General features: G+C 40.3%; 2 protein-coding genes and 1 long non-coding RNA gene across 4 annotated transcripts in view; 1 reads left to right on the top strand and 2 right to left on the bottom strand.

Annotated features, from left to right (window-relative positions):
* Positions 1–2,825, top strand: part of LOC107572201 (pleiotropic regulator 1-like) — a 7,433-nt gene extending 4,608 nt beyond the window's left edge. Inside the window, exons 1-3 of one of the 2 annotated variants that reach the window (XM_016258625.1) lie at positions 1,560–1,671; positions 1,833–2,026; positions 2,230–2,825. In XM_016258625.1, the coding sequence (XP_016114111.1) occupies positions 1,584–1,671; positions 1,833–2,026; positions 2,230–2,289 (342 nt within the window). In that variant the 5' untranslated portion in view covers positions 1,560–1,583 and the 3' untranslated portion in view covers positions 2,290–2,825. Of the gene's footprint in view, positions 1–1,530; positions 2,027–2,229 lie in introns of those variants that run through there. The other variant, XR_001607295.1, reaches the window with a different exon arrangement.
* Positions 1,929–18,768, bottom strand: LOC107572202 (uncharacterized). Its single transcript, XR_001607296.1, has 3 exons — positions 18,323–18,768; positions 17,922–18,009; positions 1,929–2,004 (listed from the first exon to the last, which is right to left on the bottom strand). It is a non-coding gene; the product is annotated as an uncharacterized lncRNA (long non-coding RNA).
* A 997-nt stretch (positions 18,769–19,765) lies between these two features.
* LOC107572199 (fibrinogen gamma chain-like) lies at positions 19,766–24,160 on the bottom strand. Its single transcript, XM_016258623.1, has 9 exons — positions 24,011–24,160; positions 23,862–23,918; positions 23,579–23,762; positions 22,516–22,600; positions 22,266–22,396; positions 22,035–22,168; positions 21,450–21,634; positions 20,583–20,860; positions 19,766–20,493 (listed from the first exon to the last, which is right to left on the bottom strand). The coding sequence occupies exons 1-9, from the start codon at positions 24,068–24,070 to the stop codon at positions 20,312–20,314; spliced, it is 1,296 nt and encodes a 431-aa protein (XP_016114109.1). The 5' UTR covers positions 24,071–24,160; the 3' UTR covers positions 19,766–20,311.
* Between the last annotated feature and the right edge of the window lie 333 nt (positions 24,161–24,493).

Below are 24,493 nucleotides of genomic sequence, written 5' to 3'. Positions count from 1 at the left end.
CTGTGTAATATGTGTGAACTCTTTTATTTTTGTTATCATTTGGCCATTTGACTTATAACAGTATCCAGTGTTTCCCATACATTGAGGTATTACTTTGTTAAATAAACTGAGTACTGCACGTTTCAAAATTAAAATGCAGCGCTGGTGTTTTTATATGAATGTATCTTTGAAAAGAACTGACCGTCTTCAGAAAAGCTTTGGTGTCATTTTCATATAATCTTTCCTGTAATGCCTGATAAAGTAGCATTTGTGAGCGCAGTGCTTATTTGATTACAGCCGTTACCGGGGAAACCGCTATATCTCTCGCTCCAACAGTGCCTCCTGCTGGCAGAGAATGAGTTTGTATTTGCAAGTCTGTGGGAAACACTGGTGTCTGTCAGCAAACATAAACAAAAAGCATGCTTCAGAACTGTTTTGAGAAGGTGCTTAAGTTTTGAGCCATGTATTATTACTCTGAATTAGGCTACTACTACTATTACTATCTTGTACCCTGCCATAATCATGTACTCAAACTCACTTTTATGAGATGAAGGGAAAAAAAAAAAATCGGCCAAACATATCGACCAAAAAAATCATCGTCATATATCGGCCATCGGCTGCCCTGATTTCTAAATATCGGCATCGGCCAGTGAAAAACCCATATCGTTGGACCTCTAGAAATAACTTGTATCCATCAGACAGGCACTAACATAAAGTAGCCTAATAATAAATTGAATAGGCTTAATGTTAAATAAATCAAAGTAATGGAGAAAGCGGCCAAATCAGTCAGCAGGTCACCGGGATTTTTCCTGATTGACTGCGGGGCTACAGGCTGTACACACGGCAATACCGTTTACGTTCGGGTCCAGTCGGGTTCGAAATTAAATGCAGTCGGGTTGGACTCGGGTCTAATTTCATCGGGTCTGTGTCAGGTCTGGTTTTTCTTTAAAAATATTTTTTATTTATGCACGTTGGGCATGGGTAAGAAGTGATTTGGGTCTATTCGGGTCGGGTACAGATTTTAGGACCCGAGAAGACCTCTACTCCCCAGTGCATTACTCTCCATCCCACCCCACTGCAGACGCTAAATAACACTGCCCAACGAGATGAAATGAAATGAGCATGACACGAGTGTGTTTATTCTCAACATTTTATCTCGACTTTTTTCTCGAAATTTAACGACTTTAATCTCGAGGTGGTTTTATTTATTTTTGCTTGGCCCTAATCCTCTTCTGTATTAATGGTACGGCCATTAACTTGGGCCATGCACTTTTTGTGCAGCAGCACTCTGTGTGTCCTCCGTTATATGTAATATGCGTTTTGTATACAGAAATGTGTTGTTCACTAGTGACATGACCAGCAGGTGTTTTCTGTGCGAAGCGCATAGATGTAATTAATCGATTAATCCAATTCATTGTCAATTATTTTCATTATCGGTTACAATACATTTTATTGATTAGTTGTTTCAGCCCCAAGTATAAATCAACATTATTTCTGTATTTATATACTATTTTAGTATATATTTTTCTTACGTAACCCTCTCTTTAATAGGTACACCTTTGCCTCTGGTTCTCCAGACAACATTAAGCAGTGGAAATGTCCTGATGGGAACTTCATCCAAAATCTTTCAGGACAACAATGCTGTTATCAACACACTGGCTGTCAATTCAGATGGAGTTCTGGTGTCAGGAGGTGAAATACTCTCTCTTTTTATGTTGCAAAGCCAGCTAAAAATCTGTTTTATGTAAACAATGTTGAATTTTGTCTTCTACATTTGTTCCCCTTTTTTTCTTGATACCTTCTCTTACATACCATTGTTGCATCTGTCCTTGGTTATCCTTTTTTCACACCAGCTGATAACGGCACTATTCACATGTGGGACTGGAGGACTGGCTACAACTTCCAGAGGATTCATGCAGCAGTGCAGCCCGGTTCTCTGGACAGCGAATCTGGGCTCTTTGCGTGTGTGTTCGATCAGTCTGAGAGTCGGCTCATAACAGCAGAGGCTGACAAAACCATGAAGGTCTACAAAGAGGATGACACAGCTGTAAGTTCTTGGTTTATTATTAATTCTTACTCAAAATTATTATTGATAATAATAATAATAAAATAAATTAGTTGACTCTGAAATATTCATAATGAGAAAAGTTTATTAGATGGGAAAGAATTGCCTTGATGCTGCTGTAAACTCTCTAAATTAATTTTTTTCTTAAAGATTTTCAAATAATTTAATTGACTTTTTTTTTTCAGACTGAAGAATCCCACCCGGTTAATTGGAAACCTGAGATTCTGAAGAGAAAAAGATTTTAATATTTGCTGGGTTTTTTTCTGTTTTTGAAAACTTTCATTTTGTTACATTTTAGCCAGCTGATTTCTAACAGTTTCTGCTTAAGACATAAACGTAAACAGCACATTCACAATTTAAGTGAAGTCAGGAGACTTAAGATCAGATGAGACATTTAGCTTTGTTCTACCCATTTAAAAAAAAAAAAAAAGAACATTGCTGTTGTATACATTTTTTGTATACACTGTTTCTTCCCTGTCTAGTCTAAACATCATAAGCAGGTCTGTGTGACCAGGCCTGCCAATTATTCATTCAAAAAGGCAAGAAATCCTACAGTCTAATTACAACGTCAAATGTTCTTTTTCACATCTGATCATTATTGCTGCTCTATCAGAGACAAACAAAACAACTTTGTAAATATTTGCAAACGATGGCTGTGTATGGTTTGCCAAGTTTAAATAAACTGAGCAGTTGACATTCATAACTTGACATTTTTTGACAATTTACAACAGATCCCTATGAATTAATAAAAAAACTCTCTGTACCATAGATTTTGTCTTGAAAATTGTATTATGTTTCCTGAGATCATTTGTAAAATAATAGAAACTTGGTTTCAAAAAACATGATTTTCATCATATTGAACTAGTCATCATAATTGCACAAGGAGTGCAAGCAAAAAAAAAAAAAAAAAAAAGTTTACAACAGATCCTCTAGAGCCCTCATTCACCAAAGTGTTAGTTTATTTTAAATATATAATCTGATTAGTTCAAGAAGGTACTGTGTAAAAACTGTTTAAAAAAAATATGCGCATGCAGGTTTTGTTTATTCAAAAATTATTATCCACAGTATTGTGTATATATGCTGTGTTTTTTCTTGGGTGGCTACATATGGCAGCCAACCTGGGGCTCCAGAAACATGATTGAGAACAACTGGATTAGTTGAAAATGTGTGCTGTGGCTAAAGAAATCTCTGTCAGTTAACGTAACAGAAAACGTCCTTGTTTGTATGTAAAAAGTGGATGACGTACTCCGTTACAAACGTAACCTCGGTTCCCTGAGATACAGGAACGAGTACTGCGTCTGCTAAGACGCTATGGGAAAAAGTCCTTTTTTTTCCCCTCCTGAACTGAAGCCTTTTTCAATAACGCAGTGTAACTGCATAGCCATTGGTTCGTGCAGTACACTTTAAAAATGAACCAATGGCTCGACAGCGGTGCTGCACGAACCTATGGCCACAAAGCCTGCCAGAATGGGCGGGGACATCTGGCTATATAAGCGGGCACTTCACCATAGGATTCAGGTTACTTCGACTGAAGCGACGACTGAGACGACTGCAAGGCAGGGACGTCCAGGACAGAACGCTCTATGTAAACTTTCAGCGCCCTGATGGGGCAGAGTAATTCAACTCCTGGTCCTCTTCTGAGGGAGGACGCGTAGAGAGTGTAGTGCCCTGAATAGAGTAGAGAGCACCTTGGGTATATAACCATGCCTCGGCTACAGGACAACATTTGAGCCGCCAAGCACGAACTCCAGGCAGGTAGGGTTCACAGAGAGGACCTGTAAGTCTCCCATTCATTTGACTGATGCTAATGCTAGCAGCAGAGCGGTTTTCAACGACAGGGACCGAAGGTCAACAGACTGCAGGGGCTCAAAGGTAGGACCCTTCAGGTCCCTCAGAATAGTGGGCAGGTCCCACGTAGGGACAGTGAGGGGACGGGTCGGTTTCAGCCTCCTAGCATCCCTCAGAAAACGGACAACAAAGTTGTTTCTGCCCACCAACTGGCCTGCAATAGGGGCATGAGGAGCTGTTATAGCTGCTACATAGACCTTGAGCATGGATGGGGAGCGCCCCTTATCCAACAGCTCCTGCAGGAAGGACAATATCACCGATACATCACAGATGGACGGGTCCGGGTCCTCTAGCCTGAGAAATGGTGTTTAGAACACACTCTGGGAGGTTTGCAGGCTCCCATCGAGTGGCCAAAGATGCAGAGCCCACAGTTCGGGCTGGGGGTGCCATATCGTCCTGTTCACCTGAGAGAGGAGATCCTTCCTCAGGGGAATGGGCCGTGGGGCTACTATGAGCAGCTGCGACAGCTCTGATAACCAATGCTGGGGCCACCAGGAGAACCTTGCGTACTTGTTCCCTGTTTCGTCTAATTACATGCGGAATCAGGGCAATCGGGGAGGAAAGCATAGAGAAGGAGGTTGGTCCAGTCGCGGGCCAACGCGTCCTTGTCCTTGGAATAATAAATTGGGCAATGAGATTTGTCTTTTGAGGTGAAGAGGTCCACTTCCACCTTGCCAAAGATCTCCCAAATTTTTTTTAACCATCTGCGGATGAAGCATCCACCCTTCTGAGGGGATTTTGCTTCATGACAATATGTCAGCTCCATGGTTCAGTTTGCCTGGAAAGTGCGCTTCTCTCAGCGAGCGCAGGTTGTGCTGAGCCCGTTCCAGGAGGTGCTCTGCCAGCATAAAGAGGCGCCTCGTGGAAAGCCCTCACTAGCGATTTATGTAGGACACCACAGTCATGCTGTCCGAGCAGACCAGAATGTTGTCCCCTCAGGTCCGGTAGGAAGGTTTGATCGGCCCGTCATACCGCCAGCATTTCGAGGCAGTTGATGTAAAGACCGTCCTCCACTTTCGACCAGTGGCCGAAAGCCGGTTTTCCTTCGCACAGAGCTCCCCAACCCGTGTTGGAAGCATCTGTTGAAACCACCTTTCTCCTGCAGACCATTCCCAGGGGGATGCCCTGTTCCATCCACTGAGCATTCTTCCAATGGGTCAGGGCTGTTACACAGGCCTGGTCTTCCCTGATAAGCAGGTGTCCGTGATGCTATGTATGGGATGGAACCTGCAAGGGGACGCATATGAAGCAGTCCCAACTGTACCACTGGAGACGCTGCGGCCATAAGGCCCAGCATCTTTTGAAATGCCTTGAGGGGGCGAGAGGCACCGGCCTTGAAGGAAGCCGCAAGCTGCTGTATGACCAGAGCACGCTCTGTCGCGACCACTGCTCTCATTTGAGTTGAGTCGAACACTGTTCCCAGGAATGATACTCGTTGGCTGGGGGACAGTGCACTCTTGGCAAAATTTACCCTGAGCCCCAGGTATTCTAAGTGGCTGAGGAGGAGGGCTCTGTGAGATAGTGACTCCACCTCCGACTAGGCCAAAACGAGCCAGTCGTTGAGGTAATTGAGAATGCGGATTCCCTTCTGCCTCAGAGGGGAAAGAGCCGCATCCATGCACTTCGTGAAAGTACATGGAGCCAGGGACAGTCCGAAGGGAAGGACCATGTATCGATAAGCCATTGGTTCGAGTGCCTGGTCACTGCAAGGGGACACTGTGCTCGTGAGGAATGGAAGAGGAAATCTGCTCTCTTTTTGAAAATGTTTGTGTTCTAATCTGTCTGTAACCTATGTCACCGATTCTAATTCTGCAAAACACACTTATAAAATGTCAGATTTAAGACAATTTAAATTAATTTTGAACCAGTCACAGTAGACTAAGTGCGACTCTCTGGAGGAAAAAAAATACACAGCAAGAGCAAGAAGGGAATAACCACTCAAAGGTAAGTATTAACCATAGAAACTATGTATTTTTGTACCCCTTTTTTATTTTTTTCTTAGTAACTTATCAAATGAAACAGGGAAAAAAACTGAAACACCATATAAACAACAGTATGTGTCTCATTCAGTTGGAATATCATATGAGAAATAAAGACAATGTCTCAGTTCAAATTCAGTGTCTCGGTTAAAATTCAAGGAAAAGAAAAAAAAATGAAGAGGGGTCACGTGAAAAAAATTTAATAGTGCCTTTAGTCCAAGAAAAATCAGTTTCTCAATCCAGCGGGTCCGTAAAGAAGGGGAAAAAAAATTAGTTCAGTCCAGTAAGAAGGGGAAAAAAACCCAAAAGTGATTAAGGGAAAAAAATGGTTTGTCCTACCAATCAATATTTCACTCTTGAAATAATGTCACCAGGTACGAATCAAATGGGAATGGCTCGCCAGTCCAAGCAACATGCACACAACAACAGGCAAGGACAATTCTTCGACGACAATCTCAACCACTGGAGCTCGGGATCGAGAGCAGAAGAAACACACACATATGCACAGAAAGAAAAGGGAAGAGAGAAGAAAGAAAAACCCGGCCAAGGAGAAAATAATCCATATAAAGAAATGGGAAAAAATGAAGCGATTCTGTTAAACACGTTGCTTCCGCTTCTCTGCGCAAATCTTCCTTTTTTTTCTACTTAAAAGTATCAAGACTAAAATCTTGTTCAATACAATCCAATTTCAAAAGTTTCACACTCAATTTCTATGTTTATCTCTTATTATCTGAGCTCTGTATAGCAAACGCACTCGTTTGATTTCTCTCACATCTTCTCTCTCACGATCTCTAGGGGCGGGACTAACCTCTAGCTTCATCCAATCAGCGATCTCAGATTACTCTGACTAGTTTCAATTTGGATTAAATAAAATAATTTTTTTTATCAATCTCTTATTATTGGTATAACATTTTGAGTAGAGTTGAGGATATTCTTTCTATTCTACATATGAAGCATAAGATTTTTCCAAGCTTCTATTTTAACTTTTTAGTGACCTGGGTTACACCCTCCCCTTCTGAATATATGCAGGTTCCTCTGCATGTACGGGGCTGACTTGTCACAATAGGAGTAGGACTTAAGGTTCTGGTTGAAGATTCAGAGTCATCCAAGGAGGTAGTAAAAGCAGTACTGAGGCCTGTCAACAAGGACTGGATAACTAGGCTAAGAGGATGTCCCAACTGTGAGTACTGAAGTCGTCTCTGAGGTGCTCGTGGTCTTAGAGAGTGTCTTGGAATAAAACTCTCTTCCACTTGATCCGTCTGATCCTGGTGAGAATTCACTTCCATGTTTATCTCATCCCTTCCTCCTGATTAGTGCTGGACAATTTATCCGGTGCTCGCTCAGAGAACTTACTTGACGATCCTTGGAGTTTTTCTCTCTGCCTTTGTTCTACAATTTATATTACTTTTCCAGATTCATCATCAGACACAGTGGTTCCAGCCGGATCCGGTACAGTTAAGGAGTTTCCTTCAGGTGAATTTCCTGGTAAGCATCCCACAGGTTCTGCAGGAGGTTCTTCTGCAGGCACTTGATCAGGTAGGTTGGTTACAGCCCTTTCAACACTAGTTGATAGTCTAGATTCTAATCCTGAAAGAATTTTGGTATCAATGTCAACTCCTCTTTCAGTAATATAAGAAAACTCAGGATCATCCTCATAATCTGAACATTCTTCGACCGACTCTGATTCTTCTGCTTTTCCAGCATCCAGGTAAGCTCTTGTTCTGGGTCTACGATTCAGACTCTGTTTCGGTAACACTTCATCCACGTGCAGAAATCCACACGGTAACAACAAGTCCCGATGCAAAGTACGGATAGGAACATTCTTTCCCTCTGGCAGGACTGCATACACTGGGAGGTCACCAACTTTCCGAGTGACTACATAGACATCTGGCTCCCATTTGTCCGCTAGCTTGTGCTTCCCTCAGAGTTTAACATTCCGCACGAGAACTCTCTCCTACTTCGAGGGTAGAAACCACCACACGTTTGTCAAACCTGCACTTGTTACGATCGGCCACTCTTGCAGCATACTTGATGGCAATCTCATAGCTGTCCTTCAAACATTCTTTCAGATCCCTAACATATTGAGAGTGGGACTTGGTAGGTCCATTCACTGGCAGACCAAAGGCTAAGTCAACTGGCAGCCTAGGCTTTCTCCCAAACATAAGTTCATAGGGAGTGTATCCAGTCACATCATTTCGAGTGCAATTGTAAGCATGCACCAAAGGCTTAACAAACTCCTTCCAGCAAGACTTCTTGTTTTCAAGTGTACCCAACATCTGGAGAAGGGTTCTATTGAATCTCTCTACTGGATTTCTTCTCTGGTGGTAAGGAGTGGTTCTCACTTTTTGTATGCCTACAATCTGACACAGCTCCTTGATCAGGCGTGACTCGAAATCTGGCCCTTGATAGCCACGGCATATTTGGTGAAGTGGTCCGTAATGACTCATATGTCTTTGGTGTTACTCTTATCTGGCTCTAAGGACAAGAAGTTCATACAGACCAACTCCAACGGTCTGGTAGTCTTTATATTCACCATAGCAGCAGCTTTCTCTGGGAGCTTCTTCCTTCATACACATCTCTCACATGTCTTAATTTTCTCTTCCACAGATGACGACATCTTTGGCCAAAAGAATCTGGTCCTGACAAGGTCAAGGGTCCTTTCTATGCCCATGTGCCCCATGTCATCATGCAGACTTCTCAACACGGTTCCTCTCAGAGCAGTAGGTAAGGCTAGTTGATAAAGGGTGGTACCTTGATCTTGCCTCTTCCTGTAGAGTACTCCATCTCTCAATTCCAGCTGATTCCACTCTCTTATCCACAAGGCAATATCAGGGGACTGACTCTTTGGAAGAGGAGGCTTCACATTCAACTCCAAACAATCAATTATGATTTTAATGTCTGGATCCATCCTCTGCTGCTTCATCAGCTCTTCATTTGACAGGTAAGGAATAACAGGGAGACCATGCTCATCTTCCTGTTCAAACTTATCAGGTAGCACATCTACATGTAGAGCCAAAGACTCAACAAGGGAAAAGAAAGGGTTCAACAATCCACAACTATTAAGGGACTCGCTAATCTGATGTCTTTCACAGATGGCTTTTATGGCTTCTGGCAGGATAACGGACTCCTCAGCAGTTGCTTTATCTAGATGATGAAGGGTAAACTGTTTTATCCTCTCCCTCTCTTTCTGGGACACCAGATCATCCAAAGGCTCTCCATGTGGACGTCGAGAAAGCCCATCAGCGTCTTGATTCTGGCTTCCAGCCCTGTACTGTATCTTGAAATTGTAGGTGGACAGACTTGACAACCAGCGATAACTGGTGGCATCCAGCTTTGCAGATATCAGAATGTACGTTAAGGGGTTGCTATCTGTTACAACTACAAATTCCGTTCCGTACAGATAATCACTGAGTTTAGATGTAACTGCCCATTTTAAAGCTAGGAATTCTAGCTTGTGAGCCGGGTACTTGGTTTCACTTTTCGTCAATCCTCGGCTTGCAAATGCAATCACCCGCATCTGTCCTTCTTGCTTCTGGTACAAGGCTGCTCCGAGCCCAGTGGTACTGGCGTCGGTATGCATGATGTAAGGAAGCTTTGGATTCGCAAATCCTAAGACAGGAGCAGAAGTGAGTTTTCCAATAATTAAATCAAAGGCTTTTTGACACGAGTGATTCCACCTGTCCCCAAACTGCCCTTTGGGATCAAGGTACTGTTTACTCTTGTCTTGACTGTGACCTTTTCGAAGTGGTGGATACCCTGTTGTGAGATCATTAAGAGGCTTGATGATCTTGGAGTAATCTTGGACAAACCTCCTATAATATCCAGAAAAACCCAGGAAGGATCTTAATTCCTTGAGGTTTCTGGGCCTTGGCCAAGTTTTAAGGGCCTCAGTTTTCACCGGATCTGTCTGCACTCCATTCTCAGATACAATATGACCCAGGTATCGAACAGAGGTCTGGAAAAACTTACACTTTTCAGGTGACAATTTTAATCCATACTCCTTGAGTCGTTTCAAGACTTGCAACAGCCGTGACTCATGCTCTTCGAGACTTTCAGAGAAAACTATCAGATCGTCGATGAAGACTAAAACTTCTTTCCTGTTCAAATCGCCCATACATCGTTCCATCAGTCTTTGAAACGTATTTGGGGCGTTGGTGATCCCCTGGGGCATCCTATTGAACTCCAAGAACCCCAGGGGACACACAAAGGCAGTCTTACACTTGTCAGCTTCCTCCATCTCTATCTGATAATAACCTGATTTTAAGTCAAGGACAGAGAACCACCTCGAACCAGTCAACACCGAAAAGACTTCCTCCATATTCGGCAAGGCGTATGCATCCTTGATGGTTTGCAAGTTGAGCTTCCTGAAATCAATACACAGATGAACAGAGTTGTCCTTCTTCCTTACAACCACTATAGGGGAAGCAAAGGGAGATTCTGACTCTCGAATGATTCCAGCACCTAACAATTCTTGCAGATGTTTCCTTACTGCATCAATGTCTTGAGGGTAGATAGGTCGAGCCCTGTGTTTGAAAGGTGTCTCGTCGCTAAGCTTTAATCGGTGGGTGACTTTGTCAGTGTGTCCATAATCTAAGTCGTGCAAGGCAAAGACTTCGGGCATGGAATTCAACTGATCTGTTATCCGTTTTTTCCATTCAGGTGACAAGGGAGAATCTTCAAAATCGAAACTGAGATTGGAAGGAACAGGGGCTTTTGCATTCACAGCACTGGAATTACTTTGTTCATTCTTCATTATACTCTGGACTGCATGCATTTCAGCAATTATAGTTTTGGGTTGAATGGTGATATCAGTCTGAGTTTCATTCCTTAGCACAACTGGTAACTGTTAATGCCTCTTGGAAAGTAAAGTATGCAAACAGCTTGCAACTAGCAAACCACCAGGTAAGGAGGGTGAGGCTGGTGACTCTAAAGCTACCAATTTCTCTACATGAGGGCTGTCCACCAGAACATGTCCATCCAGGACCACTGTTCTCCCGGCAGGTACTACCTCTGGAATGCTCCCCTTGAATTTCACCCAGCCTACCATTTCAGCACATGTTTGTTTGTGTCTTGCTTCCAGGACTTTCAGCACTGCGCGGTAACCGTGAGAGCTGGACTGGGGGTTTGCTGCAGGCTTCTGGACATAGTCACAGTAAAGGGCATCCAATGAGTTAGTGCCAATCAGAACTTGAGGTGTGTTCATCATATCTGGAATCACTAAAGCTAGGGTAGGTACCTCTGCTTCTATTCCAAGAAACTCTCTGGGAAACCTTAAGATCAGTTCCACATATCCGAGATAAGGAACTGCTTATCCATTCGCCCCTTCCACTTTCAGCAAGTCATTCAGTGACTTCAGAGGACAATCTGACAAATGGTGTTCATAGAATGACCAGGGAATTGTGGTGACTTGGGATGCCGTGTCCAAAAGGCAGGAAACTTCTTTTCCACCAACAGCAATTTGGGCAGTACACTTTATTCCTACTAACCCTCTTGGTAAGTTACATGAAGGTGACCTGCTACAAGCCTGTTGGTTGAACGAGTGTCTAGGCTTCTTTGGGCAGCTCTTTCCTTGTCCGGTCTCTGTATGCCTCTCTACAGAGACCATTCTCAGTTTGAAGATTTCATAGCTGCTGTGTGTTGCGAATCCCACTGGGCTTGTCGCTCTCTTAGCTTGTGTCGTTTTTCTGCAACTTTAGTGGGATCAGGAGCATTACCACAACTGCTGGCAAGATGACCATCTTCTCCACATCTGAAACAATACCCCGGACGGGGTCTGCTGTCAGGCATTTGACCATTTCTGGACCACTCTGTTGTACCTGATTCAGGTCGCTTGTAATTGGGACAGTCTGTGGACTGAGGAAACTTCTCAGGATGGTTTCTGTGCATCTCAGGAGCAAAAAATTGGACTCTCAAGTCAGCAATCTGCCTCTTCAAGTCAATGATTTCAGTTACTTCCACATCATTCTTCTTTTTTGAAGTTGCTGCCATTTTCATAGCTGTGACCTGGGCCTGTAACTCAGTGACAGCCATCTTCAGTGCACTCACTTCATCTGATTTCACATGAATGGCTTTGTCCTTCTGGCCAGAATGCTTTTGCAGAGAATTAACGTGAGCTTGGAGATCATAAACTTGCTTTAAGAGAGTTGCTTCCATGTGGTCAACATCAAGTGCATCGCATGAGTGTGCAGATATCTGGTGGGTTGACATTCTGAATTTTGAAGGAGCAGGGCAGTGCTTGTGTAACCCTAAGTGCTTCCTCATTTGTTCTTCTTTGGAGGCATTTTTGTCTTCCTCTGTGCGAATGAGCACTACTAATTCTGCGAATGAATGTGGGTTGGATTTCCTCTCTTCCAGCTGAAGGTCAGTGATGAGGCCATTGTCCCAACAGCCGCGACAAAACTGCTTCAGAAGACAACAGTCTCTTTCACTTTCAGATATGCCACCTCGTCGAATTGTTGTGCTCAAGAGAACTTGCAATCTATGCAAATAAGTTGAAGGCTTCTTGTCATGGTTTTGAAGAGTGCTCATAAACTTGGCTAGCAACTCATCTCAACAGAGCCATATACGGACTCCAGCAGCTCCAGATACTCAGTAGGTAGGCTTTTGGGAGAGACATGTTTGACGATATCTGCAGCTGGGGGAAGCAGACTGTCAAGAATTGTTCTTGTTCGATGCAGATCAGAAATAGAAGGATCTGTCATAAGAAGGTCGACACTCGCACGCCAAGTATCGAAATCTGGCTAATTTCCAGGGCGAGGGATTTTACCAGAAAAGGGACGAATGCGAATTGAGGCTTGTTGCGATGACGCAGCTTAATTTTCCTTCACAATGTGCTCTACCACTACTCGTTGCACCGTGGGTGTGTCTAGGATGCTTGCTGAAGTGACTGGAGACACCATAGTAACAGGTATGGCCCCACTGGCTTGCGACCACAAGGGTGTAGCACTAGCTGTGTCCTCCTTAACCGGGCTTTTTAACTCTGGGTTCTCATCACTCAACAGAGGGGGATTACTGTCCCCCGGAATCAGGAGACTATCACCAAGATTGCTATGACTCACTCCCTGTGGCTTGATCGGTTCTTTTGCAGAGGCACTAACCTGGTGAATCTTTGCCAATTCGTCCTGAAGCACATCTTGAAATTACTTCCTGGTTGCACTGGCAATTGCTTGAAGTTCTTCGAGGTACACCTTGGTAACTTCACTGCTGTCAGCCTGGGGGCATATGCTGTCTAAGGGGTGTATATGAAAAGTAACACTCAGGTCAGTAGGGCAAACAAATGTCAAGGGAAGTAAGGGCCCTAAATTGCGCATGGCAGTACTATGGGCAAATTCCACTATGGCGTTACGGTGGAATTTTGAGGTAGGGTCATCTATCAGTAAGTTTCGTTTTATAGAAGCATATCGAAGCAAATATGCTTCTACATGCTGGTCCGCTTTGGCTAATGTAAGGCCGCTAATGAGGACAGCATTTGAAACATTCACATTCTCTTGTCTCACGATATTCATTTCGGCTATTCCACTCAGGTAAAGTAAAACTTTCCCTTTTTCCTCTTGCACTTAAATATTTTACTTGTGGTTTAAAAATGTGTATATCTATGTTTTTGTTTTCCTCCTGGCTGGCTCGCCATTTTTGTGTAACCTATGTCACCGATTCTAATTCTGCAACACACACTTATAAAATGTCAGATTTATGACACAATTTAAATTAATTTTGGACCAGTCACAGAAGACTAAGTGTGACTCTCTGGAGGAAAAAAAATACACAGCAAGAGCAAGAAGGGAATAACCACTCAAATGTAAGTATTAACCATAGAAACTATGTATTTTTGTACCCCTTTTTTATTTTTTTCTTAGTAACTCTTCAAATGAAACGGGGAAAAAACTGAAACACCATATAAACAACAGTACGTGTCTCATTCAATTGGAATATCAAATGAGCAATAAAGACAATGTCTCAGTTCAAATTCAGTGTCTCAGTTCAAATTCAAGGAAAAGGGAAAAAAAATGAAGAGGGGTCACGTGAAAAAAATTGTACAGTGCCTTTAGTCCATGAAAAATCAGTTTCTCAAACCAGCAGATGCGTAATGAAGGGGGGAAAAATTAGTTCAGTCCGGTAAGAAGGGGGGAAAAAAACCCCGAAAGTGATTAAGGGAAAAAAAAAGGTTTGTCCTACCAATCAATATTTCACACTCTTGAAATAATGTCACCAGGTACGAATCAGATGGGAATGGCTCGCCAGTCCAAGCAACATGCACACAGCAACAGGCAAGGACAATTCTTCGACGACAATCTCAACCACTGGAGCTCGGGATCGACAGCAGAAGAAACACTCACACACATATGCACAGAAAGAAAAGGGAAGAGAGAAGAAAGAAAAAACCCGGCCAAGGAATAAATAATCCATATAAAGAAAAGGGAAAAAATGAAGCGATTCTATTAAACACGTTGCTTCCACTTCTCTTTGTGCAAATCTTCCTTTTTTTCTACGTATCAAGACTAAAATCTTGTTCAATACAATCCAATTTCAAAAGTTTCTCACTCAATTTATATGTTTATCTCTTATTATCTGAGCTCTGTAAAGCAAACGCACTCATTTGATTTCTCTCACATCTTCTCTCACGATCTCTAGGGGCGGGATTAATCTCTAGCTTCATCCAATCAGCGATCTCAGATTACTCTGACTAGTTTCAATTTGGATCAAATAAAATAATTTTTTTTATCAATCTCTCTTATTATTGGTATAACATTTTGAGTAGAGTTGAGGATATTCTTTCTATTCTACATATGAAGCACAAGATTTTTCCAAGCTTCTATTTTAACTTTTTAGTGACCTGGGTTACATGTCCATTATAACAGCAGATCGCTGCTTGGGCGCTTGAACGGGCCCAGAGTTTGCAACAAACACATCGCCGACATGCACCCGGAACTGGACGGGGTGATTGGCAGCTTAAGAGAGGCAGCTTGGAGGGTGGTCCGGCTGCAGCGAGACTTGGCCACCTCCTCTTTCTGTCCCGTAGATCAGGACGACGCCTGTGGCTGAAGGACAGGACGAACACTGTAAAAAGTAATCACTGAATCTACTTAAGAAAAGCGAGTAAACATAACTGATTTACTGTAACCGTCAGTTAGCGTACTAGCTAGCCAGTGGCTTACAAGCATCGATCTTCCTCTTTACTGCTAGTTATAACATGAAATAAACGTGAGTAAGGATCATAAAGTATGTTGAGCGATACAGTACAACAATGAAATTTATCATGTCTTATGTAATTCGTTTTTCAGCATTTAATGTTCGAACAAATGTCATGAAAACAAGTTATCATCACAACCACTGTTTAAATGTTTATATTTCAGAAAATTATTTGGAGTAGAAACTTCATTTAAAATAGTTTTTAAATGTGCATCAATGCCCAGCACTAATTATTCTATTAATTCTATTCTAATTAGCACAATTTTCTTGTAATATTCTATGTGCTCTTTTTTGGGGACTTAAACTCATGCAGTGGAAGTGGAAGTTTTTTTTAATAATTGTACAGACATCTGACATCAATGGGTGATGAACAGCAGTTCTCCACGGCCTTCCACTCTTCCTTGAAAAGGACCTTACTGATTTTACAAGATATGTTTTGTAAGTAATTTTGTCTGTTATATTTGGTTATTTAGTGTAATGCAGACAATTCTTGAGACATGGCACGAAAAAAATCAGGACACCGAAACAATATAAGATAGAAAGGAATAAAGTGAAAAAAAAAACCTTCTAAGGAAAAAAGGAAAGGGAATGTATAATAAAAGAACAGAGTTGGAAAGAAGAGAAAAAAATACTTAAAGGGTTAGTTCACTCAAAAATGAAAATTCTGTCATTAATTACTCACCCTCATGTCGTTCCAAACCTATAAGACCTTTGTTAATTTTCGGAACACAATTTAAGATATTTCTGATGAAATCCAAGAGCTTTCTGCATAGACAGCAACACAACTACCACGTTCAAGACCCAGAAAGAAAGTAAGGACATCGTTCACGAGAGTACCACAACGCATACGTGTGATGCTGCTGACACAGGAGCCGGCGTTGGTCAGTCTTTAGAAATCAAAAGAGAATATATATGTCAGTATTGAACCAAAATGCTGTTGTTGTTTTTTTTTTGTTTTTTTACACTTTTCAAATGTCAAAGCAGAAATTTCAGAATAGATTATATAATGTATAGCTGACATACTGTTCAGTTTGTCTTGTCTTTGTCTTGTCTTACACAAGTTACCTATACAAAGTTACAGTAAGTTTTATTAACTCAAAAATGATAAACTAATTTGCTTGAGAAATTTGAGGCAATCAGTTTCCACAGGTTTTCCTAGTAAGTTCAACTCATTACTTTTTACAGTGAAGTCTGTGTTGGCTGAATATATTTTAACAGCTTCTACAGTTAAAGAGCAAATTTAAAGCACTCTTTTTGATATGTCCTTTTTAAGACAATGTTTAAAAAGTTTTTAAATTAAATCTAAAAATATTTCAAAATATTTAATGCATTATTTATTATACCATTAATAATTAACTGAATTTGTAGTTTAAATGACATTATACTTTGACTTCCCGCACTTGCTTTACTTCATACTTCAGTACAGTAAAATAACTAAAATAGGGCCTTTCGCACCGCTTTAGTTCCAGAACTAAATGTACAGTACTAAAGTACTGGGACGATTTTGTGCGAACTATTTCCCAGTACCATTTAAAGGGTTGCATTCGCACCGACAGACTGTGTACTAGGAACCGGTCGACAGCGACGTCATTTGTGCACGGCGTTCAACAATGGAAACAAAAAAGAACAACGTTAACAACAGGAGGATGGAGGACGCTGTGATCGGAGCTGTTGTTGTTGTGTCTCGCGGGTTTCACAATAATGGACATGGAATGTCGACGTATACGTAAAGCGATTGAAAGAACGGAAAGGAGGACTAAGAATCTAAGAAACGACAACTGGCAGTGCTACATTTGCTACAAGTGCCTGCACTTCAGCGTCCGTCCATCTATCGCTGTTCTCCATACTTGTCAATAAGTTGACACAATGTTTACAGTATGTTTACATGGCGTTTTAAATCATGGCGGGTGAGGGCGTTTTCGTACGCGTTTGGCCAATCAATGTCTACTTACGTCACGATTAGTACCAGTTGTGCTGGTCGACCCTGCTCCGGAGTAGGAACTAATTTGGTTCTCGAAAAAGGCAGTCCGGTACTAAAATCGCTCCCAGTTCCGGCGGTGCGAAAACGGCAAAAAGTGGGTAGTTCCACAATTAGTTCTGGTACTATGAAAAGGTTCCTGCGGTGCGAAAGGCCCTATAGTTATATTAGTTATTTTATACTAAATCCAAAAGCACTAAGGAGTGGAAATGGCAACAAAGCTAATGAGTAATCCTCTGCTGCCATCTACTGGTTATAATGGTGATTTAATGTCATTTTCATCTTAAAAGTCTTTGTTTTCCACCAGGAGACAATTATTTGGCACATTTTTTTTCATGAATAAAAAGTGAATTTTTAAAGTGAATTTTACTGCACAACTGCAAATTTAAGACAAATAATAAAGGCTTTGCATCTTTGTCACCGTTTTCACTCATGCAGAGTTTGCATCCCTGAAGACTGCAGTATTTTGATCATAAAACTAAGCATTATATATCTTACCGTCCCTCAGCTCCTCCCTTCCGTTCACAGTCCCAGGAATTCTTATCATGCACACCTGATGCCATTTAACTTAATCAAGGGCACTTTTTAAGCACCACTAATAATATCTTTTGACCATAAATATCAGCAGCTGTACCAAATTGCATATTTTTGCTCAGTTTGGGCCTTTGAATAAAACTGATGTGTTTTTTCCACACTTAACCACCATGGCTTGCAACAGCATTTTGCAGGAACATGCCATCCCATCTGGTTTGCACTTAGTGGGGCCATCATTTGTTTTCCAACAGGACATATAACCCCTAACATATCTCTAGGTTATGTAAGAGCTATTTGTTCTATAAAGAGAGTGATGGAGTGCTGCATCAGATGACCTGGCCTCCACAATCACGTGATCTAAATCCAGTTGAGATGGTTTGGAATGAGTTGGACCAGAGATTGTTGGAAAATCATTCCAGGTGACATCCTCATGAGGCTGACTGAGAGAATGCCAAGAGTGTGCAAACTGTCATCAAAGAAAAAGGTGGCTACTTTGAAGAATTGAAAATATAAAACATTCTGGGTTATTTAACACATTTTTGTTGAGTACATAATTCCATATTTGGTCTGTCATAATTTGAATATCTTCAGTATTAATATACAGGTTGAAAATAATAAAAATAAAACATTGAATAAGAAGGTGTGTCTAAACTGGTAGAGTTATGTCAGGCTTTGCTGGGTTAAAAATTAATAATTGGATCCTCAAAACTTTAAACAGGCACGTTATTGCCTGAACAGGAGGTGTTTCCCTACCTATGGACCAAAAGGCTAGTACTGGCTCCATGCTGCCATGCTGTGACCCTGAATAGGACAAGCAGTTTGGAAAATTGATAGCTGGATGGAAGGAGAGTCAATCTATGTTCACAAATGTTCTGATCTTAAATTCTGGCACTCAAAAATTGAATGAATTAATGTGCAGCAAGATATGGCTTTGGAACGAGATATGTAGAAAAGCATAGATATAATCATTCACAATTTCACATCTTCCCTAATAATTAAATTTACTGATTGACCTGACAGATTACCCCTAATATGATGTTACTGAGCAAAAATGAACAGATGATAAAGTTCCCAATACAGCAATATTTCTGACACAAACTACAGGTACATCTCTACTGATGCACTCTCATAATAGATGATATACAAAAACTCATTGCTATTAGAGGAATAGTTCACCCAAAAATTTAAATGTACTGAGAATTTACCCTCAGGCCATCCAAGATATAGGTTTTTTTATGGTAACATATTTAAAGAAATTTAGCATTACATCCCTTACTCACCACTCGATCCTCTGTACTGAATGGGTGCCATCAGAATGAGTTTGTGCTTCTGATTTTTCTCTTGATTCAGATGGGACAACTTTTTCACTGGAGAAAGCAATATTATGGATAGACCCATATTTTAGCAAAGGTTTAAAGTACAAATGTGTTAATGATGGATTTGTTTTTATCAGCTGTTTGGACTATCATTTCTAATGGCACCCATTCCCTGTAGAGCATCCATTGGTGAGCAAGTGATGTAATGCTACATTTCTCCAAATCTGTTCCAATGAAGAAACAAACTCATCTACATTTTGGATGGCCTGAATGTGAATACATTTTCAGCTTTTCATTTTTGGGGTAAAATATTCCTTTAACTCAATGACAAAAAGTGTCCACACATTTTCATTTAAATATATTGTATGTGAATAAATACATGGGGGAAAAATACAATACTAACAAGAAGGCACTTTCCTGTGTCGAAATTGCTGACTTAGTATTTATTGATTAATGCACCACAGTACAGATTATGAAATCCTCTTACATCAGGGAACGTGGAGTGCAGATCACCCCCATGGCAGTTTTCTATCATGATAGTGGGGCAATATTGACTTACTGACCATGTGGTCCACAACTCCTACACAGAGGTTAACACAACCACGAATAACAAACTGATGCACTCTCACTCTCACATTTTGAATGGAGTGGATGTTTATATATTTTCATAATAAAAATCCTTAATAATAACCTTTTATCAAAATAAGGTTTCTCACTTCTATTTTACTACTTTGATCTATCAGATTGTAAGGAATTGTGCTAATAGGCAAATAAAAGGCAGGAAACAGAAGAAATAATAAATTTTCTTATGGTTTTATTTACTTTTTCCCCAGCAAATTTGCACTTTTATTTTTTGCCCTTTTTGGACACCTTTTTTAAAATGTGTCTTTGTTCAAGTGTGTTTACAAAAATAAGCACTGCACTGGGATTTAATTAATTTACGGGAATTTAATGAATTTACTTACTATAAGTTTAGGGTAAAGGTTTGGTTTAGTGTTAGCTACTTGAAGTTATGCATAATTTATTACTATAGTTATTTCTAAATGTAACCTGTGTAACAAGTACATGTTAAAATAAAGTGTTACCCAGTTTTTTTTAATGAAGGTCCCATTGCCAGTTCTCACAATAATTAAGAGGACTACAGAATACCTTTCATTTACAAAAGACAGAGACTTTTATTAATTAATTGACAGTGCAATGTGTTAGACCAGTTGCAGTATGAGTTGATTTTTTTTTTTTAATGACCAATATCACTTGCAAAAAGCTTTTCCAGAATTAATAGGTGCAGAATGGAAAATATCAGAAACCAATAGACAGATTTTTACACTCACTTGAAAATGCCTTGCCCATGTCATTCCCATGTACTTTTAGCTTCACAATAACAAAATGATAGCTCAGAACAATGCGGGGAGCTTTGGTGAGGTCTTTAAATGTCTCCCAGGCCTCCAAACTGCTTGGCACCACTATGCTGACCATCGGTACTGATTCTGTTGATGGGAATTATCTTCATGGTGGTCTCCTTCAGAGAATACCAGCGACTGTGCCATGTGGCCCAGATAATGCCATTGTCATATCCACCCTGTGTGTCCTTCTCTGTGTACTTGCCACCTGTGAAGACAGAAATAATACATCAGCAAAGACACTTCTGCATGTATAGTATTGACTTTTGATGGATTTGTGAAGACAGAAGGGTTTACCCTGGTAGTATTTTCCGTTGAGATGAGCAGCATGGCAGCGGTTCATCCACCAGCCAGTCCCTTCCTGCAAGGCACAGTTTTCATGGAACTTGTCGTTGTCTTTGTCTGGTGTACTGAACTGCATGCCATTGTGAGATGTGTAGAATTTGTCACTAGGATCACCACCAAAGTCATGACCATCAAAGGCATCACCAGCATCTCCACCAAAGTAATAAGAATACGTCAAACGGTATGCATCAACTTCTGGTCCAAGTTTGAAATTGGCGTAGTCAGCATACCTAAGAAAACAAGTTTAACAAGGTAAATTTAAGACAAACACTCCTATTGATTGTTGTGCGCCCAAATGTTCAGCAGCATGTTTGATCTGACTGAAAAGGTCATGCAATGTGACTTGGCAAGAATCAATTTTGGTTGCAGAGCAAAGTTCTGTTTGGTGACTGCAGATAAGGAAAACTTTGGGAATTCATGGATAATTCTTGCTCAGGTTTGACACCAAAAGCATTCCTGTAACTCAAGCCGTAGAGCATGGTGCACGTAGGCCTACTCATGAAATGTATAACCTTGAATCCAACGTAAGTCAGTTTGGATAAAAGTGTCTGCCACAGGGGTGCCCAGTCATGTTCCTGAAAATCTATCTTTGTTTTCAATGCCAACCCTGCTCCAACAAACCTGTCTAATTGCTGAAGATCATAATTAGCTGGTCCAGGTGCATATGATTAAGGAGCTGCACTTGGAACAGGATTGGTAGTGTGTGAACATAAAAATAGGTGATTTGTGAGCTCCGGTTGTGAAATTAAAACCTAAAATTGTACAATATTAAGCAGAAATGTGTGAGAGTAAGAAAATCAGTTTTCCATGGTTCATTACTTTTTGTTGCCATCCCAATCGACCATCTCTATCCTCAGTACATAAGGCACACTGGACTGAACAGACAGCAGATGTATCTTCTCATTCCCCAGCCAGAACTCTGTTCTGTCATCTGGTGAGAGGTACCCAAAACCTTCCTTATACGGAATCCATTTTTTGTTGAAGTCAACACTGCCGTCACGTCTCTGAAAAACATACAATGAATTTTGATCAGTAAAGCTGCACACCTTTGCAACTGGTTCTACTTGCGCCATTCCGTGGCATGCTAACAAGGATCTGTAAAGATCACAGTCAGTCTTCAGTGGCTTCTTGATGCCAGGGGAGTGAAGTTTACCTCAACAGCTCTAATTAGCTGGACTCAAATAAATGAAAGACTAAAATCTATTTTTTTTATTTTTATCTAACTTAAAAAATGTTAACAAGTGCATTTAAGCATTGCAGTATATATACCTACTTATATATATATATATATATATATATATATATATATATAGTCATTGTGCATTGTCTGTTGGAATATGGAAATGATGGAATATGGAAAATATGGAAATTGTGTCATTGAGCATTTTCTGTTGTGCCACGTACCCTCTGAAGTACAGTCCATCCACGTCCAAAGCTGTCTATCTCACAGTACACCAGGAATGCCTCAGGAGCCCTGGCTGGTTTCACATAGTAGAGCCCACTGACCTTACCGCCTTTGTTTGCAATATCCTGGCAATCTGAGGAAAATATACATATACTTCAGCCCTCTAATCTTATGTACAGAACATTCAGTGTGTCAGTTGTCATGAGGATGTTTAAATTAGCTGGTTTTACCTTTGCCGGTGACTGTTTGAATCTCCACAGTGTCTTTGCAGGGCTCTTTGCACATTTGGTCCAGCTGGACAGACATCTGCTTTAAATCAGTTATTCTTTTCTCATTAGCCTGTAGGATTGACTGCAGTTGACTGGGGAGGGGAGAATTTAAAAAATAATACTTTAAAAAATACTATAGATTTATATAATGACTTATTCAATTATGACCATATTTAAGATAAGTGGTACAAAAAAGAAGAAAAATGCTCACTATATTTGATCTTCCTGAGCGAGAATGCTCTTCTCAAATCGCAGTATATCATCCAGCATGCTTGTCGATTTTTTGATGTATGTGTCTGACAAAAAGATGGTGGTTATGAAAATCAAGTGAAGTTTCACATTTACTTTAAAAATGCAGTTCAGACATACAAAGGCCTGAATATGCCTATTCAATGATGAGCATGTTTTACTTCCCATATTAAAATTCATTTTGATATGTTTTGGGAGGCATAAGAGTCAAGTCACCATTATTTATATAGCGCTTTTTACAATGCAGATTGTGTCAAAGCAGCTTTACAGTATTAAACAGCGAAATAGTGTGTCAAAATAGTGTGCCGTTCTCTTCTAGCCAAAAGGTTCATAGTGATACAACTGTCCTGATATCATAATGAAGAAGCCCCTTTAAAATAATAAAAAAATATATTGAAAAGTATAATCTTTATTATCCCTTTCACTTTTTATTAATATTTGAAAAAGGTTTTCTCCTATGGTTCTGTGGTGCGACCAACTTTTAGAAAAAAAAATAAAAAAACAGAGAGGACCACCTCAGACCCTCATGACTGTGCCAATGTCAGTAAGTCTCCTAAAATATAATATAATTTTAGGTCATGAAATGTCATGTGGTCTGACTCCCGTAATCTTATTTATGAATTAATTATAACTCATGTGTAAAAAATAATATAAGATATAACATTTAAAATTGTATTTTAAAAATATATAAATAATAAAATATGTACATTCACATGTATTGTCAATTTTTTGATGTATGTGTCTGACAAAAAGATGGTGGTTATGAAAATCAAGTGAAGTTTCACATTTACTTTAAAAATGCAGTTCAGACATACAAAGGCCTGAATATGCCTATTCAATGATGAGCGTAAGAAAAAATATTTTTACTTGATGTCCTTATCTATTTTATTTTTATTTTTTCAAATAACAGAAATCTGCGTTATTCCAAAAAGCACCTGAGAGGTCATCTGAGACTACTGTAACCTCTGTGTACATTTTGCATTTAAGTATTTTTTTAATCCATAATTAATGATAAATTGCGTTACCTGGTGCTTGTTTTTGTGCTTGTGTTTCTGAGTCTCTCAAGTAGACCACTTTATCCTGCGCTCCTCTGGTAAGGTTGGCGAGATCCTCCAAATCCTGTTCCATTTGATCCAGCTCTCTGTCCATATCAGGCTTGTATCTCTGTAGGTAATCAGCGACTCCACATGTGGTTGGGCAGTATTTCCCCTGAGGAAGAGAGAATGGAATGTTACTGTTAAAATAGCGACTGACCATGAAGCTTCTTAAATGCAAATATATTAACCAGAGCAGACAATCTGTACTTACAAACCCATCATTTGGGTTACATATATCTTGTGCTGGTGAATAGTCCCCTCTCATTTGCTTAAGATGATAAAAGGGAGAAGAGACAATTAATTTTAAAAAAAGTGTAAAAAATTGCTATTACAATAAAATAACATTTTTATGTTGCTCACCGCTGACGTTAATGTGAACAGCAGCAGGATGGAAACAGCCACATGCATGAAGGAGGCCATATTGGACCTGCAATCAGTCTGGTCTCTTGAGATTGTGAGTGACTGTTGACTGCTGCAGGATATTTATCCGATCAAGGTCCTGCTCAGAGATGGAGATAACGGTCCACTATACAAATAAGAGCTAGCACCTCCACCCCTCTCTTACTCACTGTGTGACTCAGATCTAACCATAAATTAACAGAGATTGGTCATCATGTCCATTTTAATGCTGAGAACATGCTAATGAACATACGTAAATGGGCAGAGACAATTGTACTATAGCCTACTACTCACTATTTCATGATGTTGATATTGCAAAGCCAATAAATAATCATCATTGATGACAGAGTCACATAATTTTTACATGACTTTATAACTTTAGTTTAATGAGGAAAGGCCAATAAACAGTTGGCAAAAAAAAATTAATACCTTTAGATTGCATTT

The sequence above is a fragment of the Sinocyclocheilus grahami genome, unplaced genomic scaffold (assembly GCF_001515645.1).
Source record: "Sinocyclocheilus grahami isolate Dianchi unplaced genomic scaffold, SAMN03320097.WGS_v1.1 scaffold1716.1, whole genome shotgun sequence".
Classification (NCBI taxonomy): Eukaryota; Metazoa; Chordata; class Actinopteri; order Cypriniformes; family Cyprinidae; genus Sinocyclocheilus; species Sinocyclocheilus grahami.
This window is presented reverse-complemented; position numbering and strand designations above follow the sequence as displayed.